The following is a 16,671-nucleotide window of genomic DNA, read 5'->3' as shown; positions in this document are numbered from 1 at the left end:
CTCAAATTCTAGATCTTTAGCCAACCCATATTTGAGGAGAAGAGGATTTTCACAGTCGACCCAAATCTTTACGTTCAAAGATTTTCCCTTTTTAAATGCCATTACCCAAATCACACGGATTTGATTGTTGAATAATTAGGGAATTAGAGATTATAATTGCTTCGTTTTCAATACTTTGCTTTGAGGATGACTGAATAACGACTTCTTCCTTTTTAATCACAAGATTTTCGGGCAATAAATCTTGATTTGAATTTGAAAAAGATTCAGCCACATCAGCAACTGAATCCATGATGGCACCACCAACAGCCAAAGAAAGGACCAACAGGTTGCAAAACATCCACGTCAGAACCGTCTTCTACTAAGATCTTTGAAGAAGCCTCCATTAATGGAGCTTTGCCTTTGCCTTGTACAAGCTTGAATTTTTTTTTTTAATTTGAGATCACCATGTTCACCTTTATTGCTAAAGGTTTAGATTTCCTTACCAAAGGAACATTTGGTTCTTTCTACTGGGGTAGAGGATCACTAGTTTTCTTAACTTATTTCAATCAACAATTTTTCCTCAAGTTACCCAATTTAGAATAGCACATGCAATAGTGAAGCAAAGATTCATAAACAATCGGTTTCTAGAAACCGACAACCCCATAAGCAATCCAAAATCTTTTTGGTTGATCCTTTAGAAGGTCCAAAATAACACAAACATTGGCACCATTAAGGTAAGTGCCTCTTTTGTGGTGTGGTATGTTCATCGAGTATTAAATCAATAGAGAATAGTATGAAAAAATATATAAAAACCTTGGCAAACAAGGATCGATCGACAAAGACAACGTTGATCCGACAATTCTTTTAACTCAAAACCAAATAAGATTGAAAGTAACCAAATTAAAATAGTTTTGGGAATGAGTATCACTAATTAACTAAAAGCAAAATAAGAAATAAAAATGCAATGTAAATCTTAGATCTACACCTGAGCAAATCCTCTCCTTAGATTAATTTGTCTTTCACTTGTCTCAATCCTCTCAACAAAATTAATGTTGATGGATCGGAAGATCGAGCGGTTAAATCTAAAATGAAAATCTTAATGTTTGTGAATAAATTGATAAGATGAAATTAAAGTATTTATTGATATTCTTGGTGAAGCATGGTTTAGTTTGAGCTTATCTAAGAATAAACCATCAAAATTAGGAAATCAAATACTCAACCCAATAATCTCTACTTAAGAATTTTCGCAATGAAAAACTATGAAGCATAAGGTAAAGGGCAAATTAATTATGAGAGAAAATATTGCTCCGACTTCATTGACCTCTCTAATAGAAGGTCTAGCCAATGATCATCACAAGAAACAACAAATAAGAAAATAAAATAGAGATGAAAGATGAGAAAGATGAAAGGTCTTCTTCATTAATCATGAGTCTGAACTTAGTTGGATCATCCTTCATTACAAAGCTTCAACAGAAACTAATCCTAAAAACCTAAGAACTAAAAAAAATTAGAAAATGATCTTAGAGGAGATAAGATGATTTTTTGCTCTGGTCTGGTCTCCTATTTATAGAGACCAAATTAAGGTTTCTACGGTTTGAAAACCTTCAGTAAACACAATAACTTTAAAACCCTACTTCAATACGAAGTATCTTCAGCCACCAACATATTGTACAAATCTCGAGGAATTTCATGTTATGTTCACCACATCGCCCTACCCAACCTAGGTACCGCAGTCCATGTGGACCCAATTGATCTGGATATTGGTTAGTTAACTTTGTTCAGATCTGTGATCGTAGTAAATGCTTCAGATTTTTCTGATTTATTTTCGAAAATTTACAATTTTTTTTTGTTAGACGAGAATAACTGTAATTAGTTCCAAAATACATCATTTTATTGAAATCAATAATTATAATGGACTGACAATGAATTATATCTAATAAGAAGTTTTACTATATAATTTACCCGTAAAGTTTATGTAATTAAGGCTCTAAAAACTACTTTATAGACCCTGATCATGGTCGACAGCAAGGACCTCTCCAATAACTAAAGCTAGACATTTCATATTTGTTTCATCATAACAAAAAAGTGGGAGTCTCAGAAAAAAAATCCAAATTGGAATAATTGAATTATCTTCATTAAAGGGGCCAATGTTAAGGTTCTTAGATCAAAAAGAGAAAAAGTGATTAAAAAGAAAAAAGAAGAATTTATTGAGAGGAGGGAACCCATGTTTATTATTCTTCCTTATTATAAGAATGAAAACTGTCTCATATTTATAGAGGGTCAACTTGCCAATTTGGCTACAACAGCAATTCCTAATTTAACTCTAAAACCTAATTAGACTCATACTAAACTCCTAATAAACTTAAAATAGAAACTCTGTAAAATAATACTAAATGGAATTAAAAAATTAATAAATTTTGGAAACTAAATAAAATAGGAAACTAAAACAAGGATCCTAATATCCCCTCCCCTTTCAAAATGACTTGTCCACAAATCGAAAAAAAATCGATAACAATATCATCCTTAAATGTGTCTGTACAATTCTCAGTGGAAGGAATATCGGCCTCCAGATTGAGTATTTGGGATTTTTTGCAACTATGCCCTGGTTTGAATTATTTGACACAATTAAAACAAAGACCCTTGGCTTGTCAGCTTGCTTGCTGTGTAAGGGAAAGTTGTTGAATAGGAGGAAGCCCATGAGGAGTTGGCCCAAGTAATAATGTTGTGGGCTCAAGAATTGTTGGTCCAATAGGAGTAGGTAGAAGGACTGGACGATTAGACTTCATTCAAGAGGTCGGCTTTACTGTTGTAATAGCTACAGTTTCATCCTCAAATTTTGCTAGTTCAAAATTTTTTATAAAGGTAGTATGTTTCCACATTTGAACTCCTACTCGTAGTTCGTCACACCAACCTGAAATAAAATAACTAATCAGGAAATCTTCTTGCAATCCTCTCGTTCTATTGGCCAATTGCTCAAACTACAGTTGATATTCGCTAATTGTTCCCATTTGATGCTACTTGGAAAGTACTCCACTGGGATAATTTTGATCTAGCAAGGCAAATCGTGTACACAATGCCCAAGTAAATTGTGTCTAGTTCAATTCACCTAAAGTGCATTCTAACCATTGGTACCATGGAATCGAATCTCCCATAAGATGAGCCAATGCCAAGGTCAACATCTCTTCATCCGTGATATTGGTATTTTTTTATATTGCTCCACACGAAAAATCCAACCCGTTGGATCATCATCATTAAACAACGGAAAATCCATATGAATGGTGCGGCCTTGAATTATAGCCCCACCTTGATTTTGATGGTCTTGTATCTCCAGTTGCAGCCTAGGTGGTATTGGTGCCAATTGCTCCAAACGTTGCCACATTCGCTCTGACATAGCTGGCAACTCATTAATTCGAGAATGGTTTAATTTCTCAGAAATTTCTTTAACTCATTGGATGAGAGATAGAACGTGGACTTCTAACTCCATAACCATCATAGTGAAGACGAGGAGAGATGATCTGATACCAAATGATAAAGAAGAGAAAGTGAGATTAGGAAGAAAAATAAGAATTTATTGAGAGGAGGGAGAAACCAATTTATTATCATTCCTTATTACACTAATGGAAACTGCCCCTTTATATATAGAGGGTTAACTTGCCAATTTGGCTACAATAGCAATTTCTAATTTAACTCAAAAGCCTAATTAGACTCATACTGAATTCCTAATAAACTTAAAATTGGAACTCTCTAAAATAATACTAGATGGAATTAGAAAACTAATATAACTAGTAAACTAACTAAAATAGGAAACTAAAATAAGGATCCTAACCGTGAAAGAGGGGTCCATTTGAAGAATCGCATCCCGAAATCTTCGATTGAAATCCTTTCCTTCAACAAGACCAAAACCATATCCTCGCAAATCGAAAAATTGAGGAGTAGATGACGATCATCCAAAGTGTAAGCATTGCAAGTTCCTTTGAGTTTGCAGTCTCTAATCATTTTCTGAACTGAATCCACCCCTGCTTTCAACAAGGAATCTCCTGAACGAGGTCTGTATAATTTCACAACCAAAGCAAATATGAAAGTTTGCGAACACAATCGTACATCCTCCTCAGAGAAGGTAACAACAGGTTCACCTCTCCAAACAGTAGACTTAGACACAGTTCTGGTAAAGTTAGGTCGAGGTTCATCAAGATTTACATCATCATCTTATAGGGCTCTCGATCATGCCACAACGGATTGGCTTCCTGGCTTAGGAGGACCTTCGTTCGGAACAGAACTCATAAGAGGCTAATTATTGAATGTTAGAGTTTATTTTTTCCATTCCTATATGAACTCCTTCAATTGATTGATTATTATTGTATGAAGTTTTCCAGCAACTTTAGTTTCAAAATTAGATGCTCAACAGTGTGGGTTACTTACAAAAGAAAAATGATCTTATTTTCGCAGCAAAGAAAAATTCATTCCCAATTGTCGTGGTTATAGTTGTTCCTTCAATCATTGCAATAGCACTTATCTCCACCATCACTGCATACTATTGTTTCCAAAAGAGAAGGGCAGAGGAAAAACTTGATGGTAAGTAGTTATTTTTTTATCATCTAATCAAGTATGACAATATTAATCTAATATTTATGTGTTGACCTAAACAAGTTGATCATCAAGGAAGCCACTAAGGGAATGTATGATTTTCTACCAACATTTTCTCGGGAAAATAAATTTCAAACAGAATTGTTTATTGTGAAAAAGAATTTCACAAGCCAACCTACATTTGCTTGATTACACATAGGAGAACATTGAAGGTGAATTATCCTTTAAGGTTGCAGTTGGGGCAATCATGACAAAAAACATGTGGAAATTTTCCCAAACTTACGAAAAAAATCAATTTCCCTCGGAAACTTTCTACAAATATTTTCCCACCCCGACCTGTAAATGTGTTTTCTACTAAAATGTTCAATCAAATGCATGTGAACTGTATTTTTCTAGTGAAACCAATTTCATTCCTTTTCTTGGATAATCATACAGACCTAAGATAAGCTTTATTTTAATTTTAATTTTAATTTTCTTTAACTACTTTCTTATGGAGAAGCCTGAATTTATTAGATGGAACCCTACCATATTACTACACAAAATGAGAATTACTGCACCAGCAAAACCTTTAATTTTTAATAAATTATATCAAAGAGATTACCATCAAACACAATAGTTAACAAAAATATAAAATAAAATAAAAAACCTTGAGACAAGCATATTTAGAACTAAAAAAAAGAAGATCAATATTAAAGATAAACTTAAAGAAGATGAGTTTGAGTCAAACAGTCCTGGTCAAACAAAAGCTTCAAAGGAGGATTCGGTAACATGACTTCAAATTCTTCCATCCACAAGTGCTTGAATGAGAAGAGATGTGCTTCTTTGCTATTGTTTCTCATAATGGATCTAACTCTCCAAAGACCCCATAAATGGCCTTTATTTTTATTGTCACAAATGATGGAACAACGCCTATTTTCAGAGATTTACTCTTGTTTGTGAAGTTTTTACTCATATTTGATTCACATTTGGAGAAGATATGGAGGAGATTATAAGCGCGGAATCCTTGCAATTTGGCTTTGATACAATAGAAGCTGCTACAGATAACTTCTCTGAAGCTAATAAACTTGGTCAAGGTGGATTTGGTGCTGTTTACAAGGTAATTCAAAATTTTATCATGCAAAAAATCTGTGATAAATTTTATCATGCAAAAAAATGGCCTTTCAAGTTTTCAAAACAATCCTATAACTTCTTTCAAATTTCTTTTGTGTCCTTTTGATAAAAGTGAAATTTGTAAATCAATCCACACCAACAGTGATGGAAAGATGCTTTTTTGAAGGTCTGGCTGGAGGAGATCTTAAAAATTCTTGAAGGATGTAGTGAATAATTTTATAAAAATTCAAAAGTATTTTATTTTATTTTAACATATGATTGTAATATATTCTCAGGGTAAACTATCCAACGGACAAGAAATAGCTGTGAAAAGGCTTTCAAGAAACTCCGGGCAAGGTGAAGAACAATTTAAGAATGAGGTTGTCTTGATGGCCAAGCTTCAACACAGGAATCTTGTTAGGCTCTTAGGTTTTTGCATCGAAGGAGAAGAGAAGCTATTGATTTATGAGTTTATGCCCAACACAAGCCTCGATCACATTTTATTTGGTTTGTCCTCTCTACTCCATATATTTTTTATTTGTGTCTATGTGTGAATGAGTTACTGAGAGAGATTAACATTATTATTAACCAAGTCAAAGTCCTTGATTCTTCTTAAAAATCCTTAAATGTTAACATCATTTTTTACTTCATCTAGTCCTCAAAGGAAAGCAATCTTCAGACCTTAGTTTTAGAAGGAATTTCAATGATTAATAAGAGCTTGGGTTGATTGCTAGTCTTCTTAACGTATTTTTTTTTTTCTCTTTTATTCTTCAACTTTAAGAAGGCCATTGGGTTTGGATGAGAAATTGGGATGGAATCTTTCGGTCAGATCTTTCTTTCAAGCTCTATTTTCCAACTCCTTTCCTAGCTATCTGTCGAGCTTCTGCAATTTTGGGTTACTGGGTTCTATCCAAGGTGGCTTTCAATTTTTTTTGTAAAAACTTTAGATAGTATCTTGATTAGCAATCATATTAATTATCTCTCAGGCTATCATCATTATTGTTTTTGTTTCATGTGTAAGTAATCAAGGAATTGGTCAACCACTTGCTCATTTATTTCACTTTCACCTAGGCCATTTTGGGAAAAAACTTTGAAGCACACATCCCGCTTAAAAAATTTGAAAGCACCATGTCCTTTAGATTACACATAGTACTTCCAAGGAGGTATCCCAAATATTTACCAAAAGTATGTTAACCAACCAACTACTCCAAAAGACTGATCTATTAGAGATGAGGAGAATTATTAATATAAGAGGGTCGCGGGGCTTAACAGGGATAGGACACACCCAAGAATGGGGGAAAATATACACTCAATACTCCCCCTCACCCATAAGAGTGAAACGCCGTGACCTATATGAACTTAGTTCTCTTATATCATGTTAACCAACCAACTACTCAAAAAGACTGATCTATTGGAGAGGGGGAGAACTATTAATATAAGATAGTGACAGGGCTTAACCGGGGTATGATACACCATAGAGTGGAGGAAAATATACACTCAACACTCCGCCTCGCCCATAAGGGTGGACATATTCAAACCCATGACCTATACGAACCTAGTGCTCTAATACCATGCTAACCAGCCAACTACTCCAAAAAACCGATTTGTTGGAGAGTGGGAGAGCAATTAATATACTATGGTCACAGGGCTTAGCAAGGATATGACACACCCCAAAGTGGGGGAAAATATACACTCAACAAAGTTGGATGTGAAATAAACACAAAGCCAAATTTCATGTTATGAAAAGGGTTTTGGACTTGGCCATTTGGTCTTATTTCACTTCCCTCTTACATATGCATTTGGTCTTCCCTATGTCTGTCATTTATCTTTTTTAGTCTTGGCACTATAAAGCCTTTTTAAGTATAAAGAGGATATACTTTGGTTGATGATTCCTTTTGCTATTTTTCGGATCCTTAGGAAGGAATATAATTATATATTGTGTTTTCTAAGGGGAGGGAGCATTCGTTCAACGAGATCATTATGACTATTCTTGGGTTCATGAATGTTTTTTTAGTGCAAGCAATCTATAGAGGTTTATATTTGAGGTTTACATATTCAATTATGAAAGGATTTATATCAAAAGATTGTAGATGAGTGGATTGACTTTGCTTTGTAGTGTTTTTGATTGAATTGCCCCCTACTTTGTCTATTCTTTATGTAAGTGTTTTTTTTCTTTCTTTGGGGTAGGTTTTCTAAACATATTATTTCTCCTTTTTGATAATATTGTTGAAAAAGTCTTGAATGTATAATTTTGGTAAACTAAATAAATTGAAGAGAATGAACAAGAAAACAATAACTAAGAAATCAACCACAACAAATGGATTTACATGGAAAATCATAAATCCAGTAAAAACTACTGAGCCATAATACTAATTTCACAATGCTTAAAGGCCAAAAAACCTTTTTAATGTTTTTCCCATAGAAACTACTATAAATACCCCTAATAAATTAGGGTTAGCAACCTACTATAATAAAAGTAAGGTTTTGCCCATGGATTGATTAACAACTCCTTGTTCACCAGTACCATTAAAAAAAGGTGGCTATTTAATGTTGTACACGTACCGGGTGAGATGGTATGTGCAGCCCACCAAAGAAAAAAAATGCTATATTATTTTAAGCCAAACTTTATTTTTGTTTGGATGAATTGTAGATCCGATAAATGGTTCCAATTTGAAATGGGAAACACGTTACAAAATCATAGAAGGGACTGCTCGAGGACTTCTCTATCTTCATGAAGATTCTCGACATAAGATTATTCATCGAGATCTCAAAGCTAGCAATGTTTTGTTAGATGCGGAGATGAACCCAAAAATTTCAGATTTTGGCATGGCAAGACTTTTTATAATGGACCAGACTCAAGGCAGTACTAGCAGAGTTTTCGGAACATAGTAAGTACTAAACTTCATTTTTAAGCTCAAATAAGTTAGTTATGATATCAAGATAATGATAATACATTGTTTATATAAATTCTTAAAGCTTGGTAATATCTTTCATCTGAATTGATTTTATTGGTTATGGGATGCAGTGGATATATGCCGCCAGAGTATGTATTGCATGGGCGATTCTCAGTAAAATCAGATGTTTATAGTTTTGGTGTATTGCTTCTAGAGATGGTGAATGGTAAAAAAATTAGCAGTTTTTATCAATCTGAGCATGATGAGAACCTTCTAAGCTATGTGAGTATGACTATTTGGTTCCAATTTTTTTTATATCATTGATTAAGTTCAAATCCATATTAAGTTAAAGAAATTGTCTTGAGTACTAGAACTTGTTTTCAACTTTAATGAATAAATGTTGAGCTATTGTAGGCATGGAGACTTTGGAAAGAGGGAACAGCTTTAGATTTGATCGATCCAACATTGAAGGATTCCTTTTCAACAAGCCAAGTGATTAGATGTATCCACATTGGGTTATTATGCGTTCAAGAAGATGTTGCAGACAGACCAACCATGGCATCTGTGTTTCTTATGCTTAATAGCTATACTGTAACTCTTGCATTACCTTCACGACCTGCATTTTTGGCTCATAGCAGCCCGGTCGTCTCTGACATGCCACTTCATAACTCCAAAGCAACTGTGAATGAAGTGTCAATTACCGAGTTATATCCCAGATGATTGTGGATTCTTGGTATCACACACAAATATATATTCACAATTAAATATATTTTGTGCTTTAAGACTTTAAATAGGGTTTTTCACAACCATTTATGTCAATAAATCAACTTGAGTTGTTTATAGTAGCGAGAATGTTTGAACTGAAGTAGCCAATTAATGCAACAAAGTTCTTCATAAACATGTATGTTTTACCTTCAAATAGTTTATATTGACAGTTTTAGTTATCTATTGTAGGTTTGTATGTTTAAGATATTATTGTAACCCTTGTAGGACAGATAAATAAAAGTGCTGATTTTGTAACTCAACCTGACAAGCAACTCAAAAGCTCACTGACGTGACAAGTGCAAGAACCATAGATTTTCCCTCGGGATACACAAAAAATCACTGACATAACTCAAAAAATCACCAAGGGAAAAAACCATGGTTCTTGCAAGATACACGTCAATTGAGTTTTTGAGTCACCCTGTCAAATTGAGTGACGGTAACTCAAAAACTCACTAACATGCTAGGTGCAAGAACCGTAGATTTTTTTTCCCTCAGGATACACAACTACACATGTTTTATGGGGATGTGAAGTTGTGTATCCCGAGGAAAAATCTATGATTCTTGCAGGGTACACATCAGTTGAGTTTTTGAGTCACCCTGTCAGGTTGAGTTATGAAATCATTACACAAATAAATTTGGCACAAACAATTATCAATTCTCCAAGGAAACAAAATAAAGGAAAAAATTAAAGAAAATGAGAGCATAATAACTTAGTAAGGCTTGCCATACTAAATAACTTTTTACCATGCCTAACACATACATCCAACCTATATTTCAAAGGACTGTTTTAAAATTGGACCAGACCAGTAGTCTAACCGGGTCCAACCGGATTTTATAGAATTATCGATCCAGTTTACTAAGAACCAGAGTTTAATTAAAAATAGTCGATTTTGATAAAATAGTGGTTCAACCAGTAAAATTGGCCTTTTTAATAAACAATCGATTCCCAAAGTTAAAGAGCAAACTCCTTAATAAATGGTAAAACAGATATTTGGTTCCCAAAGTTAGAAGTCAAACTCCTTAGGGCTTGTTTGTTACGGCTTTTTTCAGTTTTTTTTTTTTTGGCTTTGAACCGAAAGAGTCGAAGAAGCATGTTTGTTAGTAATAGCTTCTATTTTACTAGTTTTTGCAGGAAACCCAAAACCGCATTTTTGAGGAGCCTTGTTGGGGCTTCTTTCATGCATGAACCACTATGAGAAGTCAACATCAAAGAGCGTATGGGGATGAATTGACAATTTCACCCCTCTTTCTTCTTAACTCGTCAACTGAACAACAAAATCAATTCAATCTCTCTCTACTACTTCTTCATCAACTTCTGTAACAAGCAAGATTCTCTTGGACGCAATTTCGTAGACTATGAGCTTTTGCTTCTCTTCGAAACAAAATCCTGAAGTAGAAGCTGGAATTTGTAACAAGTAGACCCTTAATAAATGGGATAACATGTGGATCTGTACTCAAATTCCATTTTTTCATCATGTTGTTAGAGAAACACTTTCCTTACTAGTTTAGTAAGATTCAAGGGTCATTGAGCTCAAATGGATTACCAAATTGGCAATGCAACACCACAGCCCTCTAGATTTCATGGAAAAACTCAGCCAAAAAAAAAAAACAATTGGCTTGATCTAAGGCTTTGAAAATGGACAGCTACTTGACTCCCACCAAACTCCCAAATTTAAAACTAACATTTTTAATATTTTTTTCAAAGTTCATAGAATTTTCTCCTCGACATCCTTGTGCCATTGATCGTGTTTTTAGATGTCACAAGGTGCACAAAACAACCCTTAATAAGGTTTGAAATCATACAAAGTAAGGCAAGACTCACTTTTTTTTTATATACCAACCTTCTTATTAAAATATTAAAACATGTAGAACTCTGAAAATTATTTGGAAAAAAAAAAAAAACAACTTTCAAATTTTTGTATCTATATCTTTTGATTTGCTGATGTTCTTTAGAGATTTTAAAGATAATATTTAAATAAATATTAAATTTATCATATATTAATTGTTGAGTTTTTAATTTTATATATATATTGAAACACTAATAAGTTGGAATAATTTTGTGTCACACAAACATCAAATCAACTAAAATGTTGTTGGAGACAAACCTCCTATCAAGCTATATTGTCATGAGACCCGCTTTATTTACCTTATTCTTCATGTCCTCTAATTTTACTTTACCCCTTTAACTCACTTAATTATTTTTCATCTTTTACCCTTTTAATCTCAATTGTTTTTAGTAATATCTCTCCACATCTATTTATTTCAACTTTTACCCCATTAACCTAAAAGAGGATGCCCCCTCCTCTAGCTTTACTATATTTTCTTTTTTACCCTTTTAATCTTAATTGTTTTAATAATACCCTTTCCATCAAGCTATGGTTTGTTGGGATCCACTTTGTTTATTCTCCACCTCCCCTAACTTAAATATATTTTCTCTTTTATCCCTTTAATCTACTTTATTGTTTTTCATTTTTTATCCATTTAATCTCAATTTTTTTATAATAATACCTATCCAATTTTAATTTTTTTTCTTTTACCCCTTAACCCAAAAGAGAGAATGCCCTAAGCACGGATGAACCATAGTATATATATATATATATATATATATATATATATATATATATAGAGAGAGAGAGAGAGAGAGAGAGAGTCGGTTACATGGACCGAGGGATCAGGTAGTAGCCTAGACCACACCAATGAAAATGTGCTATGTGGATAGTTGACTTAACTTGAGTTAGAACAAGATTTCAGTTAATTACAGAATGGATAGGATTTGATTCATGATTTTTTCTAAATGTAATTCATGTCACATTATGCGTGTCAATGGGTCGGTTTTAGTTCGGTTCTTATAGAACTTAGAATCATAATCATTATATTTATATCAATTCCGATTCTTGTCGGTTCCGGGTCCAGTTCCAAAATAAATGGAACTTGAACCAGAATCGCCAAAACACACGGGTACCCATCAGTTCCAATTCTCAAGAATCGAATGAGAAAAAAAGTATTTCAAATCATTATTATTTTTTATAATATGAAAAAAAATATAATTTGTTATAATTTTCCTTTCAAAAATTAGCATATTATCCACAAAAATATTAACTTAGTTATAATTTGTTATACTAAATATATAAGTTAATTTTTTTTTTTCAAAAATAAAATTTTATCTTATTTAAAAGTGATAAATTTTAGAAGAGAAGCGGCATTTTAGGCTCCAACCATATTTTTTAATGAGAAATTGAAGAATTTATAGAACATGCATTAATTTTGAAATAAAAGAATACCTTAAATCATCTACAATATGAAAAAAAAATAATAATAATAACAACAACATAAATCGGTTCAATTCCATTTTAGACCCGGCTCTAATCGGTTCCAGTAAGAAGGAAATCGGAACCGGGGCTTTCAGTTCCGGTTTCAATTCGGTTTCGGTTAAATGGGTACCCATTGAGTCATTAACACCCCTACGTCACACTATTCTTAGCGCATGCCACGTCAAGTCTAATGAAGGTAATATGGTAAATTGAGGATGCCGTTCACTACACAAGGGCACATGTGATCGGTGGATCCCAAATTTCATGAGAAAAAATATAAGGGCCTGACTAGCCTTACAAAGTTTGTAAGGCTTTCACCCTTACTAAGAGTCCTTGGGCTCATCTTGTGGCATCCAAACACATGGTCCGATGCTTCCGGTTGTAGAGGAATGAATTCTATGAAATTTGAAAATTAAAATTATTTTTCACTGTTGAATTTTAATTTTAAGTTTGGGAGTTAAGTGGAAGTTCGGTAGTCGTCCATTTGCAAAACTATGGATGAAGCACAAAAGAAATTTTTGTTGAATTATTTTTATTTTTGGATCAAATTTTTTCAATGAAATTTAGAGGTTTATCATGTCAGATTGCTGATGTGGTAATCCGTTTGAGAAAATAGATCCTTAGTAAGGTTTAAAATCTTAATATGTTAGTAAGAAAAGTGTTTGCAAAATACAATATATTACCTTTCATTAGGAACACATAGTTTACTCAAATTGATCATCAAATTGGAAATCCAACAACAGTCCTTTAGATTTCATGAAATTGGATGGCTACTAACTCCTAAAATTTAAATTTAAATGTTGAAAAGTAACTTTTTACTATTATTTTTTAAGTTCATAGAATTTTAACTTCTACATCCCTATTGCATCAGATCATGTTTTTGGATTCTACAAGGTGATCTCAACGAAATTAGTAAGATTTAAAATCTTATTAAATTAGTAAGCCTAGACTTACACTTCGTTTCTCCCAGGAAAAGTAGACCACCGAGAAAACTACCTCTTTTCTCTCTCCCTATTTTTTAGGTATTTGTTGCAATGAGGTAGAATAATAACACGGTTAACTCTCACAGTTTATCTTATTAACCATGATTAACCTCAAGTTAATTAAAGCCACATGTCATGTTTTCATTCATTTTATCCAGGCCTTGCTTGGTTCATCGGACCATGCAACTTTTTCCCATATATATATATATATATATATATATGGGCAATGCTAACGTCCAAGACCTCATGGAGATGTTAGCATTGTCCAGCACTTTTTTATTTCAATAATAACCCTTCTTATTTTGTCCTTTAGTAAAAAAGACAAGGGTATGTTAGTCTTTTACACAATAAATACATTGATTGCCATAGCATTTACAATAAAAAAAATTAATTTAAAATACTTAAATGCTCATAATATGTATTATGTAAACAAGTATTTATTATGTAAAAGACTAATACACTCCTATCTTTTTCACTAAAAGACAAAATAATGAAGGATATTATTAAAAAATAAATGTGGTGCACGTTATCATTCTTTTGACAAAATCCTAGATAACATTCTAAACAAAAAATTTTATCTTATATAGGCTAAGGCGGTGTTTGTTTGCGCTAATTTTTAGTGCTTATTGCTTAAAAAAATTATTTTCAGCACTTTTTAAAAATTAGCGCGTTTGTTTATCGAAAAAATTCAGCACAAAGTACTGAAATTTTCAACGCAAAAAAGACGCTGAATGCTTATTACTATTTGCGCTTAGCACCGGTTATTTTTTTTATGGACAAATATACCCTTTATAAACAAATGTAATTACCACGTATATCCATGTTCTATTTCATCCGAACGGCTGAAACACATTCGTCTCTATCGTCTCTCTGTCGTCTCCCTCGTCGGATCCAAATCTCCTCGCCAGATCTCTCTCTCTCTCTCTCTCTTTCTCTCTCTCTCTCTCTCTGTCTCTCTCTCTTCCTTCTGTATCCATATTTTATTTCTTCCGAACGGCTGAAACACCATCGTCTCTGTCGCCAAATCCAAATCCCTCTCGTCAGATCTCTCTCTTGCCAGGTATCTCTCTCTCTCTCTCTCTCTCTCTCTCTCTCTCTCTCTCTCTCTCTCTCTCTCTCTCTTTCTTATGTATCTATCTCTAGTTTAGTAGAACGAAACTCTGATTTAGGGTCTGAAACACCCAATTGATTTTGTTTTAAAGTTGGACAGCATATCATTGTGTTTTCAATCTCAAATTGTATCACTGTATTCAGATTGTATCACTGTGTTATCAATGTGACTTTGATTTAGGGTCTGAAACACCCAATTGATTTTGTTTTAGAATACCTATAACTTCACTCCAGTTTGAAATGGACACCATATCACTATGTTTTCAAACTCAAGACATTCTTAATTGATACTTTAACAACTTCTCTGTCTCCACCAATTTCCACACATGACTTGTTATTGGAACCAAAATGTGCTTTGTATTCCTTGGAAAAATTGGAACCCACATCTTTGTTCAATCAGTTAAGTGAGGAATTGTGACATTCAAAGGGTGGGAGCACTTTGTAAAAACAAATGTTCACACTGAATTTGAAATCAAGAACAAACAATAGTACTTCAAGAAAAATATAGAAAACAAGCAGAGCTTCTATTTAAAAAGACCAAAAATTCAAAATATAAACCTTACCACAGTTATACCATCTGAATACAAACTTGATGATCCACAAACCAACCAACATAACTCAAATTAATAATCTTGAGAAAAAAACCCTCAAGTGGGAGGGATGTAATCGAAAACAGCCACTTAATTGACAGTGAACATCTTATGTACTAAGCCTACAAATCTAGAACTTTGAGAAAAATCTAGATAATAATTTAGAATGTTAAGTGATTTGGAGATCAATGTGGTTTTGAGCATTAAGGTTGTTAAAACTGAACCAACCCATATAACTGAATTGATCTTCTTGACACAAAAACCCAAGTAGGACGATGTAATCTAACTATCCCATTTCATCACTATTGATCATCTTATGCAATTAAACCCATAAATCTAGAACTTGTTAAAATAAAATCTATTTGATACTTTAGAGTGTTATTCAATTTGTAGATCAAAGTGGACTTGAGCATTAACTTTGCAAAAAATGAAAAATGAAAAATGAAAATATACACCACATTGCTAGTTATGCACTCTGAATATATTCTTGCTTATACACAAACCAACACATACAACTAAAATTAATCTTCTTGAGACAACCCACACGTGGGAGGAGAGTAATCGAAACGACCACTTCCTCAACATTGAACATCTTATGAACTAACCCATAAATCTAGAACTTGGAGAAACAAATCTAGACAATAATTCAGGATACTAAATGATCTGGTGATTAGTTTGGCATTGAACATAGTTTGCGAAAATCGAAAAATTGAAATTCAACTTCAACACTAGTTATACACTCAGAATAAAAACTTGATGAGACATAAAACCAACCAATATAACTTGAATTGATCTTCTTGAAACAAAAACCCAAGTGGGAAGAATGCAAAATATAAATACCCCACTTCATCAACATTGAACGTCTTACGTACTAAAATTCATAGACAATAATTCAGAGTATTAAACGATTTGGAGATCAATGTGACTTTGAGAACTTATAAGTTTACGAAAACTAAAATTTTAAAATATCAAACTACTTATATACTCTCAATATACACTTAATGATACACAAACCAACCAAAAAAACTTGAATTGAACTTCTTGAAACAAAAATTCAAGTGTATGCTTATCTTTGTGTTTAATTGAGGGAAAAGACCACGGTCAAAATGCACATCATGTATAAAAAACAGAGATGTTTATTTTCTTATACAAATCTCGCTTGTTATCAATATATTTTATAAGACAAGCTTTGCCTACAATTTTTAAAGGACTTATATACCAGCTCATTTTATATGTATTGTCTTCTTGGATTTGTTTGTTGGGTTGGGTATGGATGACAAGTAGTATTGGTCCTTCAATTCATGCTAATTATTTTACAGGAAGAAATTATTCTTAGCTGAAGCACATAAGCGATGGGTAACAGAAA

General features: G+C 33.1%; 1 protein-coding gene across 3 annotated transcripts in view; it reads left to right on the top strand.

The window, feature by feature from the left end:
• LOC147390263 (cysteine-rich receptor-like protein kinase 10) overlaps positions 1 to 16,671 on the top strand; it is a 56,864-nt gene that overhangs the window by 4,118 nt on the left and 36,075 nt on the right. Inside the window, exons 1-8 of one of the 3 annotated variants that reach the window (XM_086457566.1) lie at positions 3,828 to 4,096; positions 4,192 to 4,279; positions 4,426 to 4,551; positions 5,538 to 5,659; positions 5,949 to 6,159; positions 8,303 to 8,540; positions 8,678 to 8,828; positions 8,961 to 9,423. The exons of 1 other annotated variant lie outside the window; for it this stretch is intronic. In XM_086457566.1, coding sequence (XP_086313692.1) covers positions 4,055 to 4,096; positions 4,192 to 4,279; positions 4,426 to 4,551; positions 5,538 to 5,659; positions 5,949 to 6,159; positions 8,303 to 8,540; positions 8,678 to 8,828; positions 8,961 to 9,266 — 1,284 coding nt within the window. In that variant the 5' untranslated portion in view covers positions 3,828 to 4,054 and the 3' untranslated portion in view covers positions 9,267 to 9,423. Of the gene's footprint in view, positions 1 to 3,827; positions 4,097 to 4,191; positions 4,280 to 4,425; positions 4,552 to 5,537; positions 5,660 to 5,948; positions 6,160 to 8,302; positions 8,541 to 8,677; positions 8,829 to 8,960; positions 9,424 to 16,671 lie in introns of those variants that run through there. One more of the 3 variants, XM_086457565.1, reaches the window with a different exon arrangement.

Source organism: Akebia trifoliata, chromosome 11 (assembly GCF_017979445.1).
Source record: "Akebia trifoliata isolate Shusen 1 chromosome 11, ASM1797944v1, whole genome shotgun sequence".
In the NCBI taxonomy this organism is placed as follows: Eukaryota; Viridiplantae; Streptophyta; class Magnoliopsida; order Ranunculales; family Lardizabalaceae; genus Akebia; species Akebia trifoliata.
This window is presented reverse-complemented; position numbering and strand designations above follow the sequence as displayed.